This window comes from Hippoglossus hippoglossus, chromosome 19 (genome assembly GCF_009819705.1).
Source record: "Hippoglossus hippoglossus isolate fHipHip1 chromosome 19, fHipHip1.pri, whole genome shotgun sequence".
NCBI lineage: Eukaryota > Metazoa > Chordata > Actinopteri > Pleuronectiformes > Pleuronectidae > Hippoglossus > Hippoglossus hippoglossus.
Window position 1 is genome coordinate 2172004 of NC_047169.1, and position 15029 is coordinate 2187032.

General features: G+C 44.4%; 1 protein-coding gene across 5 annotated transcripts; it reads right to left on the minus strand.

Moving 5' to 3' along the window:
• Nucleotides 1-936: 936 nt before the first annotated feature.
• Nucleotides 937-14444, minus strand: fbrs (fibrosin). 5 transcript variants are annotated; one of them, XM_034570116.1, is made up of 18 exons: nucleotides 12638-14444; nucleotides 10568-10735; nucleotides 10220-10246; nucleotides 10049-10078; nucleotides 9707-9755; nucleotides 8532-8880; nucleotides 8178-8413; nucleotides 7801-8045; nucleotides 7632-7676; nucleotides 7366-7464; nucleotides 7033-7101; nucleotides 6794-6832; nucleotides 6330-6401; nucleotides 6053-6206; nucleotides 5644-5724; nucleotides 5429-5512; nucleotides 4251-4455; nucleotides 937-3879 (listed from the first exon to the last, which is right to left on the minus strand). In XM_034570116.1, the coding sequence occupies exons 1-18, from the start codon at nucleotides 12938-12940 to the stop codon at nucleotides 2328-2330; spliced, it is 3807 nt and encodes a 1268-aa protein (XP_034426007.1). In that variant the 5' UTR covers nucleotides 12941-14444; the 3' UTR covers nucleotides 937-2327. The 5 variants fall into 5 exon arrangements, with proteins under 5 accessions (XP_034426007.1, XP_034426006.1, XP_034426008.1 ...); XM_034570115.1 differs by having other exon boundaries at nucleotides 7033-7116; XM_034570117.1 differs by lacking the exon at nucleotides 10220-10246 and having other exon boundaries at nucleotides 7033-7116.
• Between the last annotated feature and the right edge of the window lie 585 nt (nucleotides 14445-15029).

Here is a 15029-nt window from a genome sequence, read left to right on the forward strand (position 1 = left end):
TTCTTCTTCTTTAATATTTCTGACGTTTTTTTTTTTTTTTTACAGAAAACTGTGAATTTAACGATAAATACGTCCTATTTATTTAAGCACTGATTATCATTTATTCTCACCAAGTTTGACAAATCAAACAATTACATGACTGTCACATGATTGTAATGTCTTTTTTTTCTTAATATACACGCTCATGTCAGCATACGTGCATTTACACCTCAATGGGTTTTGTACTGAACGTAAAATTACTAATTAACTGATTAGTTAATTGACAGAAAATGAATCCACAGCTATTTTTATTAATCGATTCATTGTCTCAGACTTTATTTATTTAAAGAAACAGCTTCTGGATCAAGTTTCTCAAATGTGAGAATTTTATTATATCTTTCTAATCCTATATGATAGTAAAATGATTGTGTTTGGACACTTGATCTCATAAAACAAAAGTTGTCACCACTACCTTGGGCTGTTGCCTTAATTTATCACCATTTTTCTGACATTTCAAAGTAAAATAATTAATACATTATTAAAGAATGAAAATAATAACTCCTTATAGCCCAGGCCGGGTTATTGAGGTGTCTCAGATTCTCCTTTTGGTGTAAGGATAATAGATTATTAATTCCAAGGGGAGAAATTACTTGTATGATGTAGCTCACATGAGATTTTAGTATAAAGTATGATATTTAATAAAGCTGAAAGAAAACGGCCATTTCTATTGAAATGCCACACATTCCATTGTTAGAGCTTCTAAAATTTTAATATGTGCTTGATTTCATATATTTCTGAGTCCAAATGTGGAAATATATGAGTGAAACAGTTTTCTCTATTTTAAATAACATTTAACTGATGAGTTAAGAAAAAGTTGGTAGACAACTATTCATAAAAATAAGTGTTAGTTGCACCCATAATAATAAAGGATTCAGAACAAAAGACCCACACAACAGAGTAAACAACAATTCATTTAATAATTAATCTTTGTGGTCTCTAGGGGAGGGGTTTGAAAGGTATAAAATGGTCATATTAAAATAATCGACCCAGTCTTTTCCCTCTCAGGATACCCACTGTCTAGTTGTCTTTTGACACAAGTCCTTATATTTTTTTTTCAGTTCTTCAGCAGATGTCCCACTTATCCATGTATATAACTTATTTTTGTTGATGAAACAACTCGACAGTTCAATGTACAAGGCTCCTTTAGTTCCAAATGGATATAGCACACAACCAGTGACAAACAGGCAAACCTCCCTCTCAGCGTAATAAAGTCATAGATGATCCTTGAAGAGGCCGGAGGTTGCAAATCGTTGAGGCTCAATGTTCACGAGCATTAAAACGTTTTGTGTGAAGCAAGCCTCCAGTATGATTCGAAACATATAACTACCTGGGGAGAGAGTACTGGTTGATACCCGAAACAATGACAAATAACATAACAGTGAATATATTTATTATTATAGAAGATAATTAATGTTAAGAATAATAATTACAAAGGCAATTTCTCTAGACTACTATAATCTGGTCCTGCTCGTATAGTCAAGAGGAGACTGGGAAACAGTTACAGGAAGCTCTAAAATACTGTGTTCACTCACACAGTTCAGCACAGTTCATTTTGCCATTCATCCTGTGGAAAAACAAAAGACAAGCCAAAAAAGGTTGAATCTCATGAGTGAAGCTGAGGGTTTGAGGTTGGATTTTTTGGGGGTAAAGCAGGAAACTGAGGTACAACGCTTACTGATATTCATTAAATGGTGTCATCAATAATCTGTCTTCTCACAATGACAAAAAAGACAATGACAGAACAGAACCACTTTACCACTGTGTTTCTAAAAACCCTCGTCCACAACACCTTATCGGGGCTTGATTTATGCAGGAGAGGGTGAAGCGGAGGATGAACCCTTGACATGTTCTCAAAGTGTACATCCTTTTGGAAGTTATTTCCATTCCACCTGGAAAAGGCTTGCTCAGAAGCATAGATCACAAATCACCTGACTAATGAGAGAAAGCTGTCCTCTGCCTCTTACAGCTTTCGAAAGGGAGTACTGTAATAACCAACAGCCAGTATAAAATAAAATACACCAAGGATGCACAGGATCCATGTACCTTTAAATTGCACCGATTGAACCATTGGGCATATTCCAAGTCACACGAATGAGTCTTGCATTTCCCTCCCTACCGTCACATCCAGCCAGGCGTGGTTACCCCTTTCTTTTTGGGAGACTGGAGCTGGTTTGGTTGTGTAAAGTGGAGGGCAGGGTTTAGCAGTCTGCAAGAGGGAAAGGGGGCAGGTTGAGAGCAGCACAGTGATCCTGACATGTTCCTGAATCTCCTCCAGTGTTGTCCCTGTACTATCTGGACTCTCCATCTTTGTGGGCACTGTACAGTGCAAGCTCACCTGGCCCTGCAAGTCTGCGGGGAGGTGTGGACGACCGGCTGGTGATGGACGGAATGAGTGGAGGCGGTACCCCCACCATGCCTCCTGGGTTCTTTGTGAGGAGGCCGTTGGACATGTGGTGTGGGTTCAGTGGGCCTAAACGGGCATAGAGACCCGCATGGTGGTGGTGAGAAGCAGCAGAGGCTCCATGGGGAAGTGAGTGGGCGAGAAGGCCAGGGTGGAGCTGCTCCAGGTGAGCGGCAGTAGCAGCATGAGAGGGACCTGAGAGGTGAGCGCCTGGAGGGAGGTGAGGGTGCATCCCGAAGTAGCGAGCCCGCTCAAAGTCTTCTCTCAGGATCTGGGCACGCTGCTCCTCATCCATCAATCCTCCTCCTGGTCCGAGCTGATGAGGGCGGTCAAAATGATGGCCCATTAGGCCAAACTCCTGGCGGACACCCTGGTTGGAAGCAGAAGAGGTAGGAGGGTGGTGAGCAGCGGCTACAGCTGCAGCCCTCTCAGCCTCCAGAAGACGCTGATGCTGCAGCAGCCGGGCCAAATGTGGATCGGATCGCAGGGCTAGATGTGGGTCTGCCCGAAGTGCCATAGCCTCCCTACGATGTTGATGTTGCTGCTGAGCTGCCAGCTCCCTCCAGGGGTCCCAGGTGAAACTGTGAGGGCCCTGTGGTGGTCCTTGGTGTGGACCATGGGAGAAACGTTCTCCTGGACCCATTACCAGCCCGGGAGGTCCTGCAACGCCCCCCATATATGCTTCAATGGCTCTTGAGCGGTCAAGCAGGGAAAAGTGTTGGTGGGAATGGTTTGGAGTGGGTGGTTGAAGTTGAACACCAGGAGTGGGAGTTAGTGATAAAGAGGAGGAAGGGGTACCAGAACTGTGGTGGTGTGGATGACTGTTGGGGCGGTCAAAGTTGTGGTTATGTGCTGGGGGTGGCAGGGTGATGGGGATGTGCTCCGGCTCCTCCTTCCGCTCCTCTTTGACTTTTACTGGCGGGAGTAGCATGGGAGGTTTGGACACAGGTGTTGTGGTCCGGTCAGGCTTCCTGGCCTGAGACAAAGACGTGACAGAGGCAGAAGCTGCGGAGGAAGTAGGGATGTTGCCGTCTCTTTGGGAGTGTGAGGGTTCGCTGTGATGACTGTGTGCTGCTGGGGCCATTGTGCGGGGGTAAAGGTCCAAAGGAGATGGGGCTGAGCGATTGGAGGGTGGGGGAGTGGTGAGCACAGAGGATGAGGAAGAACGTGGTCTGTCCCTGTCTGCTACTAAAGATGAAGATCCAAGAGGAGGTGCTCGTGAAGACCCTGTTGGCAGCGGCCGCTTGTCCCCGTCTCTGTCCCGCTCGCGCTCTCTGTCTCTATTGAAGCTGCGTGTCAGGTCCTCAATAGGCCCATTGCCCCCCCCCTGGCCGCTGCTGTGACCATTAATGTGGGAGACAGGGGTGCTACTGCGTTGCTTGAAGGAAGGACCAACCGGAGACATTCTCACAGGTTGTCGGCCATACAGCATATTGTCTCTGCAAAAGAGAGGGCACAAGTTACATCATGAAAATCATGTCGTGTAAAATATTCCATAGTTGACCACAGCACATTTAAAGCAGCACTTCCCAAATCCTACCAGTCCCTAGGTATATCTCATTCAATAATATGAGATGTGAATCCTTTTACTTTGTCAGCAAACAGCCCAAAGATATAGAGATGATGAGATATTAGTTGTCAGATAGAATTTACTTTGATAAATTTTAGCTCGTGTGCTGCAGCTCATTTTTGCCTAACATGCTCCCATCTGTGTAAAATCCCAGGACTGCCTGTGGTGATATTCATACTGATCACAACACAACTATTCCTTTCCATTTAAAGCCAGTATTAAAATAGCTGAGTGTCATACCTGTCCTTTTCGTCCTTGATGTGGGGGGTGTCTCTCCTCTCTCCTTCCTTCCCCCGGTCCCTCTCATCCCTCTTGTCCGCCCCTTTAGCCCAGTTGGGGCCAATAGGGAACCCAGACGGGCCGCCATGTAGACGGTTCCATGCTTCTTGATGGTTGGGGTTGGACAAGCCAGCTGGTGAGTCTTTAGGGCCGAACATGGAGCCGGCTGCAAATTAAAAAAGACATTTCTTAGAAAAAAAACATTGTGGTTAATGGGTAGAAGCAATTTAACCTTTTGTTACCGTAAAGCTTTCATACAAAATACATCAAGAGCATTCTGTTAGTTTCGAAGATGACCCTCTCAAGATGTTTCTATTAACTAATTATAATTTAAAGAAATTACATTACGTGCTGTACTACCAAGGACGAGGGGAGTAATTATTCTCTCCACACACACTATCTATTGATCAATTGAAGTTCAAATTAATAAATCAATGAGTTGTAATCACAAACAGCGATGGCCCACTTGTTTAGATGTGTGTATACAGTCCTGTACGTTACAGCGTCGGCCATTAAGAGCTGTAATATAACCTAGAAAATCCTGGTCAACGGAAATCTTACCTCTTCAGCCAAACAATTTTACATGAGGAAAAGAAATCTGCATGTGGGGCAATATCAAGCAATATGGGGCCTCAGGTGCCAATGCCAAATAGAGCAGGCATAGTTTTTAGTTACAGCCTTTTTAGAGCAAAGTCCCTCTGTGTGCTTCCCCAGACAGCGTTTCCTTGTTGAACCGCTGCAGGGCAGATACCTCATTGTTGCTGCATCTAGATTTGTTGCTGATACATAACTTCAGCAATAAATCTGCACAGCAAAGCTACGGCGAAGATATCCCAAAAATGATTTGACCACCTCAAACTGTCACATAGCGTCACATTAAGAAGGGATCACTTTAAGGCCAGGACAGATATGAGAAATGATTACACCAGGCAGTAAATTAGCTTCTTTCATTTCATTGTCTGAACCTCACCTGAGGTCAGATACCATGACCAACACTGTTATCGTTTTAGGTCAGGAAGCCGACTAATTCTCTCAATATACACAACACACGTAGGGATTGTACAAGGATAACTTGAACAAATTCAATCGTTTCCTTCACGCCTTGTGTTTCAATACTAGAAAGGAGTTGTGAGACTGACCCAGTGTTGGGCTGCCGAGTCCTCCGAAGGCACCAGAACCCAGAGCTCCCAACGGAGTGAAAGGTGGGGAACGACCATATGGATCTGAAACACGAGGGTCAACATTACAAATACTGTGCAGATACAAATATACATAAGAGTTTGTTCAACAGTTGTGAGAACTGCGCAACCCATAAAAGGATTTCTGTTGATTTGATGATTTAAGCTGCTCTTACCCAAGTGTGCAGTTGGAGCGAGGAAAGAGGAGTGAGGTGTCGATGGAGAGATGAATGGAGCGGAGGACGGATTGACTGCACCTTAGGGAAAGAAATTAAAAATTAAAAAACAGTGTCACAAGAAATCAAATCAAGAACATCAGGTTCTTCACACACTTAATGCTGTGACTCAGAAAACAATAGTACAGGAGCTTTTCTAAAACCTCAGAGATATAAGGAAAGATAACGAGAGGTAATCAGACAAGGAAGAATAAAAAATGCTATGAGGAGTGAGAAACTAAAACACAAAACTGAGCAGATAAATATCCCAGACAGCTTCAATCTTTACATCATTTCATGTTCTTCAAATAATTAATAAATACATTTTCCATGAGCTACTGTTGAGTCGCAAAACTGTTTCAACTCGCACCTGTAGCTGAGAAGAGACTGGGGGGTCTTGTTAGGTCGTGAGTGGGAGGAAGGGCTCCTCCCATGGGCCCAAGGGGGCCAAGTCCCCCAGCTCCAGGAAGACGGGCCAGCAGCTCACTACGGAGGTCCAGCTTGTGAGGATCAGCATGCATCAGCTGAAAGAGGGGGACAAAAAAGTTAACCTGGTATTTGTAGAGGTCACCACACTCTCTATTTGAATGGCAACGGAAATTTACATCCAGAAAAACAACAGCATGATTGCTATGAGAAACACGTACCTTTACTTTTTTCTGATGGCTTAGAATCATCCAGGCCACATAAACATGCATAGCACACCATTTTCCTGGTTTCTGCACAGCACAAAAATCACAGGAATTTACTATGTTGTTGCATGTACCACCTTAAAGCCTTTGCACACAGAGTCAGACTTCCTTCTTCAGGGTCAGAGATCTCATCTAAACTCAACACAAGATTAGGGTTTCCAGCTGGAGATGAGGTTACTCACAAGGGATCAGTTTGATTTTGGAAATAGAAGAGACAAATGTGAAAAATGTTCAAGTAGCCACAGACATAACTGAGGTCATTTTTGAATCTGAAATATCTAACTGGGTGTGCAAGGGCAGAGGATAAATCAGTAGCAGTCAAGATTGCAAGTGAAAGAAGTGCAAAGAGTGAGTAAAGCAGTGAGAGAGTAAAACAGGCTGAAGGTTTGAAGGAGCCAAGGGATCTGTTTTTTTCTTACATTACTGACTTTCAACGATGTCCCAAATGGATCAGTTAGCTACAAGAGAACAGAAGTGTAAAACCACTTTTAATCACAGTGTCATGTCTCACTCTCTATCAGAAATAACCTTTTGCACTCTTTACTGCACTGACTAGGCCCGTGTCACAGCACATCCCAGACTGAACTGGCTTTCCTCAAACAAAAGACAAAACACTGAAGGAATGATGCAAACAGGTGAGTAAGCGCACCGCCCTTACCCTGGGGTCTTTGGGCTGCAGGTGGTGAGGCACAACCCCAAGACGTGCAGATAAATCAGGACCCGTTCCCTGAGGGACAAGAGGCTGTCACACACAGCACAACACATCAGCCTCAACCTACACATCTACAAATGATTAACATCTGACATTCTTGTTGTTTTCATGTGTGGCACCACCGCTGTGTGTCAGTGCTCTCTAATAAATCACGCTTCACAGTAAATCCTAATTGTTACCAAACAGGTTTCACATTTATATCTATTTTCATCTTTCTGTGTGGATGATCAAAAGAACTCAAACTGTCAATGTTGAGGAGATGAAGAGAGTTATTCTCACCTTTGGCTGAAATGCTCCTTGCAAGGAGCTGAATGGCCCAGTGGGAGGAATCACAGGCTGAATACTCGGCACTGAGGGAGGCGGGTATTGTGGAAAGAACTGCCACGACACAGACAAACACATATAGAACATAAGTGACTACGTAACAGCTGAATAAATTTACAAATATTCATTTTTTTCAAGAGCTCAAAATTTAAGCTCAGCCTTAATTGTTTAATTTGCAAGTGTCCACCGTAATCGTTAGTCAGAGGACGCAAAATACTCACAGGGTGTCGGTACAGCCCGTCCATTTTGCCGGCATACTTATCAAACTAAAAGATACAAACAGTGCATGGGTTAAAACATCTTAAAAAACTGCATTTAATCCACATTCCAGCCACACTCGAATTTCAAGTTTGACACAGGCGTTCAGTAAAATAGCAGAGGGCATCTCACCAGAGGTGGCGCAGTAGCTGTCGGGTGCAGGAAGGGTGTGAAGTGTTGGTGTGTGTGCGTGTGTTGGTGCTGGTGGTTGTGCTGATGGAACTGGAAGGCCATGGGCGGGATGCTCGGCTGGTTCTGAGACGTTCGGCCCGATGAACCTGGTGTGGAGCTCGACGCTGATGGACCACCAGGAGTGGAGCGGCCGGCAGCCGCTGCATTGTTTTCAGCCCCTGGGACGCTGCGTCTGCCCTCACGCTCTGGAGAAATCAAGGAGGACATTTTTTAATTCTTATGCTGCAATATTTAGTCTATAAAAGAGGGTTCCAGATACTCAGATAGATACAAAACAAAAAAGTGTTGGCAGACAATTGTTTGTTGGTTGACTGTACCTGCTGCTGCTGAGTGGGCGGGACCTTGTAACAAAGGTGGAGGCGGAGGTAAGCCGGGGGAGGATGTGTACAGGGCCCCAGAGCTGGCTCGGGATGGAGGTCGGAGGGGCCCTGAGGATCCTGAGCCCCGGATGTAGGGCAGCGACACACTGGTAGAGGGAGTTGGGGGCCGCATGGAGGATGACGAAGACGCAACCGATGAAGCAGATGATGGAGGTTTGACTGGGGTGCTGCTCCTGAAAGGAAGAAGGTGTGTATGAATCAGGTTTTCTAAAATGTATTTAGTTTGCAAGATTCAAAATGAAATCAACATTTTAGTCAAGACTTTATGTGACGTATTTACAAGCTACATACCTGTTGTTGATGTTGTAGATGGAGTGAGATCGTCCAGGTAAAGTGAGGAAGGACTTGGGTTTGGAGAGCGGCGAGCTGCAGCTGTGGCGGCTGCTGTTTCCGTTGATGGGGCCGGGCCGGGGGACCACGCCTGAGGCTGTGACTGGAGAAGGCAGGCCGAAGGGGGCAGAAGAGGTAGAAGAAGAAACAGGTTCTGGGAAATGCGGCTCCAGGCTTTTCTCGTGGCTTCGCTCCAGGCCAGATACCCGCGGGGTCACCATCAACCGTGAGACGCCACCACAACGGGCCGGTAGAGTTGGGAAGGTTTTGCCAATGGTTGTGCCAATGGTTGAGGGGGCAGGTTCCACAACTGAAGAAGATGATATGAGACACCATTTTGAATTTAATCACATTGCTGACAGAGGAACAGGTTCAATTTATTTTTGTTGCCGACTAAATTCCATTTTAGTGCCACAGCCATATCTGGCCTCAAGTTACTTTCCATAAAAATTATCCCAATGCGTTTTTAAATTAGGGGAAAATAGCGCACTGCTTCGGATCAGTTTTCAATATCTATCAGTTTCCACAGAAACTCTGAGCTGCAGCTTCGTAAACTGTTTCAGGAGGAAAAAAAACTGCCCAACCAAAACAACAACTGTGAGACAATCATGATCCATCACCAATTAATGACCAGCGGCCTGCGTGATTTTGACAGACCACATAATCAGTCCTGATTGGATGAACGTGGGTATTACACATAATGACCCACAGGCCCAAGACAATAGACCGAACAGAACATGGACCTGGCCCGAGCAGCTTCACAGATTTGGATCTTGATCACTGGAAATGAAATGGACCCATCAACTTTCACTTACTGGATTTACACTGACGCACAGAAACTCAAATCATTATCAACGTCATCCACATAATTGAATATCAAACCACAATTCATTTTTTAATTTCATGTCATAGTACATCCCTGTGTTTACTGGATGTCTCTGTAATTATCAGATGAATGAATAAACGTGCCACACTGCCTATTTGAATCAAAATGTAGTGATACAAGAATAAACACGAGACTGGCTTTTTCCTAATTTTCCGTAAAGATCTATATATAGCCATGCTGGGGCCCATTGAGTGACACATCAGTGAATCGTTTCATGAATGTAAAGTAACAGAACAAATATATTTCTCACCTTTTCTCGTGCTGACTGTGAACACTGGATCCATTTCATTGTCAGAAGCCTGGAGATGGAAATAAAACAAAGATTTCATTATATTAATGCTCCATCTATATTCAGTGACAGTAAACATATCAATCAGTAATATTAATAACTATACCAAATCAAGAAGAGTGACAACGTGTTGAAGGACTTCTGAATCACAGAACTATTTAATACTTAGTTGATTAGTAGTGTAAAAGTTATGGCAACAAAGCTCCTTCAAAGACAATGACAAGTAATGCAAGCTATGTTAAGTGCCATGCACTCATTAGCTAATAAACCCTGGAAGAAGGACAACAAGAAAGTAGTACACACCTTGTCTCCTGTATCACTCTCAGTGTCACACTGAAAGAAGATGGATAAAAGAATAATCCGTTAATCATCAATTCGAACATCTCAGGCAGTTTTAAAGAAATGGGTAGAAATAATGGACAAGACATGAGAAAATAACATAACATTCAATACAGCGTCAGAAAAGAAACTTACAATGTAGCCAGTCTCCAAAGGATGTCCCTAAGATACAAAAAAATAATAATATTTTTAGCGCCAATTGTTTTCAATTAGGTTTTAAATGTGGCTTAATAAAAAAAACATTAAAAAAAAAGTTTACTTCAAATAATATTTCCTGGTTGTGTGAAATCACCCTGCACTTGAATGATAGGTGTTAGAATTTAGTTTGTGTGCAAACCAGTTTAACTAGATCATTTTCAATGGCAGGATATACAGGTTAGTATGGAAATGTAAACACAGATATTTAATTTAGACTTACTGACTCAACCTCCAACATGACAGGATGAAAAAAACTAGAGCCTCTAAGAGCCATAAATCACTCACCTCTATCCGTCTTCTCTTGTTTCTATTCTTCAAGCTGGGGTAGCCGTGGCGGGATCCGTCCTCCGGCTCCGACAGTGGCCCTCCACCGTTCTCCTCTGGCCCCCTCTTCCCCTTGTTCCTCCTTGCCGGCATATCAGTGCGCTGACTGGGCTTCAGTGAGCAGTCCATCTGATAAAGAGAGTTATTAAAAAAATACAGTGTTTACCAAAATGTATATGCCCGAGGCCACGGACGTAGCTACATGCTGATTAATGTCCTAAAAGACCTAATTTCTGAATAAGTTCTACTCTGAGTGAAAGCAAAAATAGAAACATGAGAACGATGTAGTGAAGCCTACGTGAAACTATGACATCAGCTGCTTGTGTGTGGTATGGTTTGAGATGTTTTGAATGTGGTCATATCTATAAATATAGATTACACTGATCAAAACAGCTTAAAAACGACTCAAGAGTTCAGTCAACCTCTCAGTTAAAAGTCCTCAATAACAATACTTTATTCACAACAGAACAAAGACATTGTGTACAGAGGTTTCCATGTTTCTGATTATTTAGTTTTCCCACTTATCTAATGCAGGAGGTCAAAAGATAAATGTGAGGACAAGATGATTGACAAGTTAGGATATAATGTTTCACTTTGCTTTGTCTAGCGAAATACTGGAGAGTATTACATCTTCAGGGCCAGAAAAACCATAGAATATTAAAAAAGGTAGAATCACTATTTCATCAATTAGCGCAAATGTGTAACCGGTCTGTTGTAAGTAGGAGCTTCTTGACTATAAAAAAGGTAATAAAAGCTTATGTAACAAAGGAAAAGCTGCAGGGAAAATTGGTAATTTCCCCATAAAGAGAAGATGATTATTCGCATTAAGTCAAATCTATGGGTGCAAATTAAAAAACTCTAAAGCAACTGCAATCCTATATAATCACATCTAGAAATTACAAGGAGATGGATATATTTTATTTTACTCAGTAGAGGCAGCAGTTTGTCCACCACACATTGTCATTATTCTATTTGTATGGATGATTCATAGTTTTTAAAGTCTGAATTCTTTATTATACAAAAAGATAAATAAACCTCCGCTTAAAAAGGTCAACATAAAGGTCACCACAGCTTGTCTGACCCACTTGTGAAAGTGTTTTAATTGTAATGAGTTTTTTTCTTTGGCAGAATAACTGCAGACAGGCAGCTGCTGCTATTGAAAAATGCAGGCTTTCTTCTAGTAACAGTTTCAGACAGTAAACCACCACAAAACTTGGGGTATGGTAGTGATTTGACTGTAAAATCAAGTTATCCATGAGAACAGTGGACGTGCGTGTTCCAAGAGGCAGTTTTGCAACATAACCTATGGACAAATAATATGTTTTCCTGTCCTGATGCAGAGGTCAAAGGCAGATGGCATGAGATCCACCCTGAAGGCAGATTATCAGATTGTTTCTCCTCGTCAAAATGCCAAATGTGTCTGACGTCACATAAATCAGATGAAAGCTCTAAATTTATGGCGGAAACCTCAAACCAACCGAATGCCGATCCTGGAATCCTCATGTGACTTATGTTCTCAGCTCTGCTTTGGTGGATCGACAACTGACCTGAGCCGGCCAGGAATGAAAACTATTAGAAGAGGAGCCCCGGCCAAGTGCTTAAACAGAAGGGTTGGGGTTATTAATACACAATTACAGTCATGTATTGTTCCTTTCTTTTTCTGAGAAGCCATTTGGCAGCTCTTCAACACCTCACAGAATTAGAACATGAATAATTGAGGCCTCTCCAGAACCCATCAGAGGGAAGCCTTGGGCTTTGGGTTTGGCCTGAGTGCTTTCTCCAACCAAGGAATGGTCCGAGTGCAGGAGTTCAACCTGCAGCCTTTCTAATCCTTCAGCTGCAGGGATGGGGACATGATGAAAGGTCAAAATGATTTAGATTTAAACCAAATAAATAAGGGCACATGATTGAGCCAAATACCTGCCAGCTACGTGTGAGAGTCGTCCATCACTTCGTTTGCACTAATGTGGGGGAATAAGTGCATTTTGATGGATGACAGCTGGTGACTGGGTGTAGAACCCACACACTTACCTCCAGTGCCTCCAGGCTGATGAAGCTCGCAATAGCGAAGCCATCGATGATGTCTTCCTCGCAGGACACGGACTCCCTCTTCCTCCGGCGCGGAGGCCGGTGTCTCCCGAACCCGGGCCGGCATTCTCTCCCACCGGGGCCCAGCACACTGTTCGTCCCGCACGCCTCCCGATCGGAGCCCGAGGACAGGGATGTGGCCCGCTGCTCGGCCAGGTCCACTCTCCGCCGCCGCCGCTCCCTGTCGCGCTGGGAACGGGAGCGTCGGCTCCGCCTGAATCCGGCGCTTCGGCTCGGGCCCTCCATGTTCAAACCCCCCTTCTGCAGCTCCAGTGAGACCGAGGGCACTTGAGTCAAGTCCCGGTCCGGCGGGCAGGCACCGAACCGCAGATACAACCCCACCACACGGGCCCTCGCAGGGGAGCCTCCGTTAAAATGGCGTTAATGAAACCAGTGGCTATTATTCACCGTCCTTCGACAACAGTCCGCGGGCATCTGAGCCTTTCGTCCGGCGAAACGTTAGAGTCATTTCAGAGAAACTCGGATCCGCATGGGAATTTAAATGACCCGAGACAAAACACACGCAGACAGACGGACGTCAGGACATGGCTGATTGTGTCTCGGAGGAGGCTAACGTTAGCTGGCTAGCAAGGAATTCAACCGACAACCACACAAGTTGCACGCATGTAAACAACCCCAACAAAATAAAGACACGTCTAGTTGTGACAAAACAGGACAAGTGTCCCCTGGAGTCGATTCGCGGAGAAACTCACGCTAGCGTCGCTCAACACAACCGGGAGATTTCCTGTATTTCTGCACACGCCGACACATTTATTAGCCAGAGAAATGAGACGTTAAGCTGGCTAACGGTGCCAGGAACACGGACAACCAGCTGTAACACAACTGCCGCGACACGTAATCGCGTCGCTGCGAAATCAAAGTGTCTGATTCTCTTAAATTACTCCCAACGAGAGGAGTAAGAATCAGCTGTCCGCTTGAGTTTGCGTGAGTTAATGCTGCGGCTAGCTAGCTAGCTTAGCTCAGTGTTGATTTCAGCCAATTAGCCGTTAGCTCGCACGGCTAACTCGGCACATTACGATATCTTCAGCCCGTAACATAAGAATAAAATGATATTCTTAAAACGTGTCCGGGGGTATTCGACCCGCTGGAGGCTGCAGCGTGAAGCTAACTAACGCTCACCGGCGAAGAGGATGGATTCTCGGGTGTCGAGACGCTAATGGCCGATAGTAATGGTTGAATTCGCATCAAAGGAAAGACGTAACGTTAGCTCTCCGGCTAGCCACCGTTAGCCGGCTAAACAACAACCTCTGTGTGTTTTTTTTTTGTTTTTTTTTACAGGAAGCAGGAGGGACACGGAAGCATTTCAACAAACTATTCGGACACAACGTGATAATATTCGGCGTATTCACACGCAGCTCTCCTTCCCGTCCACCTCCATCATAAAGGGAAGAAAAAAAAAAAAAATCAAGGCCCAAGCATCAAAGCCTCGGTGTCGATTTCCATTAACGAGGGTGTCGGCCGACCCCCGTCGGGCCGGGCAGCTCCTTCATGCAGCTGAGTACATCCAGTGTTTGGGAGAAGTTGCAGGCGAAGGTTTCCGCTCAACGGCTCCTCTTTCTCGCCGAATCCAGAGGGAGGGTAGTGGCGGAGAGGAGGCTCGCGGCCCCGCTGCTGGCCCCGTCACAAGTTTCCACGGAATTGGGAATTTATCGTGAAAACCGGGGAGACGCAACCCTTGTCAGACCGAGCCGTGCATTGTGTGCGCCGCTCTTCTTCCTCGCCCATCGCACGGGCTGTGTGGCGGCTCCGCTCCCGCACACTGCCGCCGTGTGGAAAGTCCACGCACACATCCACAGCCCAGTGGAACAATGCCCTTTGGTAACAATAAAATGTTTTTTTTAAATAACATAGCATGTAAAAACCTAATGCACAAGTTTATCAAGGCCAGAAAAAAACAGGAGGCTCCATTTCAGGAGCTTGCACATCTGGTTTCCTGCACTTTATTCCTCTGCACATCTGTTTTCCTGCCTGTTTACACTTTATTTGGAAAATGTGAAACAACCGATTCACACACATGCAATTACTATCCACACCAACTCCATTCAGCCAAAGTTGTTACTTCATTTGCAACGAATGTCACACTGCACCTTTTGAATGTATATAGTTTTAGTTCTGTATCGTAGGTGACTTTTTTACAAAAAGCTCTTTCTATACCTTGTTTTATTTTAATTTAACTATCGTACTGCTGAGCTGAGCGGTTTCCTCTTGTCCAACACCTCATAAAACTTGAAACTATTGTGATAAATGTCTCATATGTGTGTTAAATTTCTCTTGGGGTCCAAATTTGGAAACGAACCACCCTCTGGATGAGCTC